The 8,114-nt window shown below is 40.3% G+C and overlaps 1 protein-coding gene across 1 annotated transcript; it reads right to left on the minus strand.

The window, feature by feature from the left end:
• Nucleotides 1–6,941: 6,941 nt before the first annotated feature.
• Nucleotides 6,942–7,648, minus strand: LOC133862890 (17.3 kDa class I heat shock protein-like). Its single transcript, XM_062298800.1, has one exon. It carries the CDS (start codon nt 7,581–7,583, stop codon nt 7,110–7,112), a length of 474 nt encoding a protein of 157 aa, XP_062154784.1. The 5' UTR covers nt 7,584–7,648; the 3' UTR covers nt 6,942–7,109.
• Between the last annotated feature and the right edge of the window lie 466 nt (nt 7,649–8,114).

Here is an 8,114-nt window from a genome sequence, read left to right on the forward strand (position 1 = left end):
AAACGGCTCTAACCGTTTTGAGCTGCTTTGAAAAAGCGACTCTAATCATTTTGAGCATCTTTTATAAAAACGGTTTTAACCAGTTAGAGTCGTTTTACAAAAGCGGCTCTAACAAGTTTGAGCCTCTTTTCTTGTTAGAGCCGCTTTTGTAAAAGCGGCTCAATTTAGAGTCGTTTTAAGTAAAAAGGGCTCAATTCGGATTTTTAATACTTATGTGTTGACCCGTTCTCAAAACGTTTCAAAAAAAAGGGCGCAAATTGTTTAAAGCCGTTTTAAGGACTTAAAACGGCTCTAAAAAAAGTGCTCTAAATACCTTTTTTTTCGTAGTGGCGTGTGTGTGTAAGTGAGTTTAATATTTGCATACTATATATTATAAGTGAGTTTATAACATATAAGATAAACATATAAAATTGAGATTAATTATTTAAAATTTGAGTTAGTTTTTTTAATTATTCAAATAATAAATTTTAACTACAATTAAATTAGTAATAATTAGTAATAATTTTTTTTTAAAAAATAACATTAAATAATTACAACATTTATAAATTATATAAAGAAAGAAATTAATTAAATATTTCGTTAATATCATTCGAAAAATAAGTGATTAAGTGAATGGTTATAAGCATGTGGAGGTGGAGTGCAATCTTCTTGAAATGCGTAGGCACAGTGCATGAGTGGTACACATACTGGGCAATGCTGACTTGCTCCTACCATTTGGCCTACAAAAGAAAATATGACCTTTACCATTTTCTCCTAAATTTGAGATTCGTCGCAAGAGTCTCCTTTGCTAAAGAGAAATGATGCATTTATATTTTTTTATAGGGAAAATTTTAATTTACTCCTACTAAGTTGTCACCGATTTGTAATTTACTCATCAATGTTTTAATTGTGTTAATTGCACTCTATTAAATTTTAAAAAATTTCAATTTAGCAGACGGATGCTCCTATTATACTCATAGTCTCTTAAAGATGAGAACCAACTATGTAGCATCTACATCAGGAATTCAAATATTGTCTACGTCATTAGCTCGATCCTTTGTAGGAATTACCCGTAATAACGAACTTGCAAAATGAATCTCTTTATCATAAAGAGATTCGTTGTTCCTGATCCTACTTCACCTTAATTGTTATTTGAAAAAGTAGAAATTATGTCTTGGTCTGGCTGGGTATAGCATTTCTCTTCTACATGTCCATGGAGTTTTAAAAAATCCAAACAGCTTAGAGATAGATAGAGAGGTAGGAATTTATCGAACAAACCGCACTGCTTCATCTTTAGTCTCTTAAAGATGAGAACCAACTATGTAGCATCTACATCAGGAATTCAAGTATTGTCTACGTCATTAGCTCGATCCTTTGTAGGAATTACCCGTAATAACAAACTTGCAAAATGAATCTCTTTATCATTGTTCCTGATCCTACTTCACCTTAATTGTTATTTGAAAAAGTAAAAGTTATGTCTTGGTCTGGCTGGGTATGGCATTTCTCTTCTACATGTCCATAGAGTTTTAAAAAATCCAAACAGCTTAGAGATAGATAGAGAGGTAGGAATTTATCGAACAAACCGCACTGCTTCGTATACGTCAAGAGTTCATTGATGAGAAGGGGACGAGAAAAGCTTGAACCCAATTCCAACAATGATGAATATAAGCGCAATTGAAATTCTTGAGAAATTGTACATTTGTGTATTGATAAGACCATTTACTATTTCTTGAAGCTCGTTCAATACCCCTGATGAGCCATATAGCCAAGACAAAAAAGTGAGACCACGTGTGCATCATGTTGGCTTTGATACCCGATGGCCGTCTGATCCAGACTGGCGGCTTCAACAACGGTGAACAAAGGGTCAGGATATTCTCTCCGTACGCTAGCTGTGACTGGCAACTGGCAAGAGATAGAAAACGGACTAGCGGTTTGCCGATGGTACGCTACCAATCATATTCTACTAGATGGACAGCAGATTGTGATCGGCGGTAGAAGACAGTTTAACTACGAGCTTTATCCCAAGAGTTTTATCAGTGCTAACACGTATAGTTTTGCCATTTCTGGTGCAAACCCATGACGCGAGCATAGAGAACAATCTGTACCAATTTGTTTTCCTCAACGTTGATGGGAACTTATTCGTTTTCGCGAATAACTGAGCCGCGAATTGAAGTAGTTATGTAGAACCTAGCTGCAGTAGTTACCAATAATTGATTTGAACTTCTCTATATTTATGCTTTTGTTTTCTGCATGAAAGTTTCACTTTCAGAATGCTTTTATCATAAATTCATAATGCATGTTGTGTTTATTATTTTATGGCAGGTATGTCTGCCTAGCTTCCATTATAGATGAATTTCTTGTCTATTCACCTCATCTGAGGAGTTTGTTTTTAACTACTCACTGGAGTCAGAACATTCGAGGGCTTTCGCGTACGTTGTGCAGATGGAAAAGATGAAAGCCCATGACACTCTGTTCTCCCCTGTTCTACACAACAAAAACAGGGGCCACGTACGCTTGAGTAAGACAAAACGACATCAACTGAAGCCACTTCTTTGTTTGCTGTTACATGTTGGGGTATGGAGGAAAGGAACCCACATAAGTTTTCAGTTTTGATTATGGAGCAGAGCAGGGACAGTTAGGGAGATATTTATCCCCTATTCAGAGTGGGGCAGATTAGCCCCCAAATTAGATTCCGGACTCCGGACCCCGGTTTAGCTCTCGGACCTTGAGCCTACGTCGCTAGCAACCTTCAGTATTTATTAGGTCAATCAAATGATCAAGTCAGAGAAAATATCATACGTCTACATTGAGCCTTATACTCGAAAGGGGTAAAATAGACATATAGCATATAAGGGTATAAAAAGGGGTATCCGGATCTATTTTACACACTCTCTCTATCTCTCTCTTGCTTCTTTAGACACTTGACTGACTTGACCGTCGGAGGAGGCTTCGCCGGCCAACCCCGACGAATCTTTATTATTTTGCAGGCAGAGACACGAACTAAGGAATGTCTAGGATGATGCCACGCCACCGGACAAAAATTGCATCAACAGGGACCATTCTCACGTGGCCGGCCAGTGGACTTTGGGTGAGAGTATATAGTATATACTTACAAAAAATCACAAATGGTGGATGCATCTTGATATACACAATGCTCGTAATTTGGTTCTTGGAGCGTCCATGTAACCCAGAATTTAATGGCCCGTGGAAGAACAAGATTAGCAATGCACTTTGGTACTGAATCTTTCTCTACCTGCGTGTGGTTGGAGGCATGTGAGAGAGAGAATAAGTGAAACAGATGAGATAAATGGGGGTATTTTCGTCAAGTTCGGACCAAAAGTTTTCCTCCAAAAAGCAACGTTTTTTTGTGAAAAAATGACAGCATTTTGGGTAAGATTGAACTAATAAATCAAATAATTCAAAGGGTTATATATATATATATATATATATATATATATATATATATATATATATATATATATATATAAATAAAAAATAAAAATAAATAATTTGGGGTGGCCCAGCCACCCCCATTTTGGCTTAGGGGGTGGCTTAGCCACTCCAAGGCCATTTTTGGGGGTGGCCGAACCACCTCCAAGGCCGAAACCATCCCTATTTGGCTTGAGAGCCACCCCCGTGGGCCACGGGGGTGGCCGAACCACCCTCATAGCCCATGTGGGTGGTTGAACCACCCTCAAGGGCCAAAACGAAAAAATAAAAAATAAAAAATAAATTTCACTTTGGCCCTTGGGGGTGGCCGGCCACCCCCATGTGGACCAAAGGGGTGGCTCCTAGAATTTTTTTTTTTTTTTTTAAAAAAAAAAAATCCTAAAAATTAAAAATCACAATTTTTTTTTTCCAATATATACTCATGTGGTTTTATACATTTCATGATGTACCCCATATGGTTTTAATAAGTATAAAAAATGGAACTTTAGTTTTGTAATTATATCACAAATGGTATTTATATAAAAGAAGTCATTAAAATAATAAAAAAAAAATGGTGGCCACGTCAGCACTGAGGTGTGCCACGGGGACAAGTGTCGCGCATGTATGCCGACACCTGTAGAATAACGTGGCTAAACGTTAGTTTTGGACGGAAGTACCATTTTCGTCTTTTCATATATCACAGGTACCAAATTTGATAAAAAGTAAAACTGAGAGAGCAAAAAATAAAGATCGTAAAGCACATGAGGCAAATAAATGTTTAACCCTAATTCAAAATGACTCTTTAAATTAACGAAATTTTGATTCCCGAATACCCAACCCATTGATAAAGTTTTTATAATGTACTCTATTTTTCTTGGACCCTTTAGCAGTCTAGCATTCCCCTAATTGGTCTAGTCCATAGTAAATAGGCGCAATCAGTACGAGGATTAGTTGAATTCAAAATTTTTAAAATTTAATGGGGGTGCATTTGATACAATTAAAATATTGGTAAGTGAATTGAAAATCAATGACAACTTTATAGAATAAATTGAAGTTTTTCCTTTTTATATATTTTTATTTTGTACATCTACATATAATTAAATTTTAAATAATTTATTATAGAATTTGTAAGGTTTAATATCAGAAATCCATTAAAATCTCCCTTAAGCTAGGCAGAGTTACAGTGGGATTGACCCTCTTCTCCAAATTGAACAATCATTCCGCCATTGGTAATGATTTTGCCGCTTCACTTAACTTCACACTATTTTTTTTTTATTCAAAGTTCCTTCTAATATACATCAAGAAGATCAAATGGTCAAATGTCGGTTACTAAGATTTTCTAATAAACCGAGTGCGACGTACAGAAATAGAATTTCTTCCACTTTGACAAAGTCTACAAGTTCTACCTAGACAATAGAATGATGTTCTACATGACATAAACTTTTATTTGATCTAGAGAAATGCTAGGGGTATTTACAAACTCTTACAAAAAAATTTTACAAACTGACATGACATGCATGTGGCAATTTATTAACTAAAAAAAGTTAAACATGTAGGATTCACATCCGCACTAAATCTAGGTGGAAGTTTTCGTGTACAGAGCTACCATGGACGGCTCACGATGAGCTTGGGACAGGACGGCCGGCAAGAGGGGAGAGATTGCGGGAGAGGACGGCGTGCCGACAGCCCTGTGGTCGGGGTCGGGCGCACCGGCCAGATTTGATATCCAACAAACCCACGCCGGTGTGCGTGGGTTTCGTTGGTCCGACCGGAAACGCAAATCCGTCTAGAGATCTGGCCTTCTCGAACCCATATTCAGCCAAGAATCGATCGTCCATTCCCGTACCCAGTTCCGGCTGAGCATTGAGTGTCCATTCCCGAACCCAGATCCAGCCGACCGTCCATTCCCGAACCCAGATCCGGCCGAAAACCCACCCCTGTCGCCGTTCTCTTGCTTCGTCCTCGCTGGCTGTTCTCCGTTCTCGCTGGTGAATCTGGGTTCAACCGGATCTACTGGTCGGGCTTCCACCGAGCTGGTCAGGGTCGTGGTCAGCCAGTGTGTTGGATTTTCGACGGTGTCTGGGTTTAACCAGCCGACAACTCGAGGGGAGAACGGGTCTGAAACAGCGACTATAGGGGAGGAGCATTTTTGTATTTTAACATTTATTCCATGTAGAACACCACATCAGTTTATAAACTTCATTTTGTAAATGTTTGTATGTACCCCTAGCATTTATCTTTGATCTAAGGGAGGACACACATGCTGAACTAAAAAATAGCTTTTCTATACCAGGTTCGATCTTCAAATACCGACCATACTTGAGGTAAATACAGAAAAAACAAACAAAAGTTCAAAATCTCCGGCTAAACCAAACAGTTAAAAGACCCCTGTTTTTGGAAACTGTCGCCCATACGACTGCTATTTCTAAATAACCCCCACGTCAGTAGCAGTGGATCCAAGTGATCCAAGTAGCCCATACATTTGCTTTCTCTAAAGAACCCCAACGTCAGTAGCAGCAGTTGATCCAATTGACCCAAGTCGCCCATACAACTACTATCTCTAAAGAACCCCCACGTCAGTAGCAGTTGATCCAAGTGACCCAAGTTACCCACGATAACTCCTTAATCGCCCCCTGAATATGCGCCGAAAGTAGAGCTCCCTGACTCGCTGTACCCGTTGGAGCACGTCTCCCTGACTCACAGCCGGCGATTCCGCCCATAGTGGGGAAGTTGCCTTGACAGCGAAACTGCTACTATCCCTGGCCACCGGCACGACAACGATCCTCCTACCGCCTTCGCTGCAATCCACCATGTGCAACCAACGTTTAGGGGCCACGATTATTCCATCAGCATTATCTCCTTGGACAACAGATCGACTATCCTCCCCGGCTTGGCTAAAGCAAACTGCCCACTAACTGTTCGGTAGATTTACCAATTGAAGCTCTGTCGTTTTAAAACCTGCCAAAATCAGTACGATACTGCGGTTGTACGCAGCATCATCTCCGTGGACACCAGATCGACTACCGGCAAGCTTCTTCACCACCTGGCCGTAGAGGGTCCATCAGCCTCCAGCCACCTCCCAACCCACAAGTGTAGCAAAACTGAGGAACCTCCAACGGAGAAAGAACCACAACAACATCATAAATCTACATCTCAATCCCAGAAAAGGACGAGACAAAACAACCCTGTCCACTAAAGGAACATGGCCTGCAACACCACCCTGGAACAGAAAACTAATTTCACGCAGGACCACGGTGAATCCATTCGTCCCCGGAGAAGAGCCACAAAAGAAACAGAACAAACTACAACTCCATCCCATAAAAAGGAAGAGACAAAAACTACTAAAATCTAAAAATGCAAACACAAATCACCATGGGAGGAGGAAAAGCTTCCCTCCTCCCCAAACAAAGCTAATCTCGTTGCTCTCCTGGAAATAACTGCTGCTGAGCTTTTTAACTCCACGCTTTAGTTCCATCAATCACTCTTGGAAGTTGGAAAAGGATTTCTTCTTGACATAATAAAATAAACTAAAATTCGAACACAACAAAAGCATACGCATTCATATGATAGAAGAAAATTTACATCACAAACTAGGCTTCGATTTTCACAACACAGAAAACGATTGCCTAAACCCCCACCACACCAAACGATATTTGCCATAACCCAAACCCTAACCACCGTACTCGGCAGCACACAATAGTCTAGCCAGATATGTGAATTGACCTCACATCAGGATTCTTGGCCTCCACCTTGGGCACGGTCACGGTGAGCACCCCGTCCTCCATGGCAGCCTTGACCTCCTCCAACTTGGCGTTCTCCGGCAGCCTGAACCTCCTCGAGAACTTTCCACTGCTGCGCTCCACGCGGTGCCAGGTGTCAGTCTTCTCCTCGCGCTTGTGGCTCCGCTCGCCGCTGATCTGGAGCACCCGGCCGTCCTCCACCTCCACCTTCACCTCCTCCTTCTTCAACCCCGGCACGTCCGCCTTGAAGACGTGCGCCGTCGGGGTCTCCTTCCAGTCCACCTTCGTGTGCGCGACGGACGAAGTCTCGGTGGAAAGGAAATCGGAGCGTTGAGGGAAAGAAATGGGGAAGCCCTCGAATGGATCCCAAACCTCCAGTGAGAACGGGTCGAACACGTTGGATCGGCGCCCGAAGATCGATGGAACCAGCGACATTGTTGAGTGAGAATAATATTTGATTGGGAAATCTGTTTCTTTGCAATTGGAATTGACGGTTTTGGTTGCCAAAGGGAATTTTTTTATACTTAAGAGTGATGCTTCCAGATAATTCTACGTGGCATGTTCTGGAACTTTCGGGAATGGGGGCCTGGCGGGTGCCCATCCGACGGTTGTGATCAATACCAGAAATTCCCCATTGCGTTTCCTGAAATTTCGAGGAGCAACATTGGGTTTTCCTGGTACGGGATCCCAGCCCCATAAATTTGCTATCTATGGGCATATTTTCGTAACACTTATTTTTTATTATTTCTCAAAAATATGTTTGGGTTATTTTTTTAATTAAAATTCTACTAAAGTTTTATCTAACTTTTTTTAATTTTATTTCAAATTTTTTAAACCATCCAAATATAATTTTAAAAAATAATTTTTATCGGTATTCACATTTTTAAATATAATAAAGAACTGTAAAATATAATGAAGAAAAAAAAACGCACATTCAAATTAGCCCTAAATTATTAAAAATTTGGG

The sequence above is a fragment of the Alnus glutinosa genome, chromosome 3 (genome assembly GCF_958979055.1).
Source record: "Alnus glutinosa chromosome 3, dhAlnGlut1.1, whole genome shotgun sequence".
In the NCBI taxonomy this organism is placed as follows: Eukaryota; Viridiplantae; Streptophyta; class Magnoliopsida; order Fagales; family Betulaceae; genus Alnus; species Alnus glutinosa.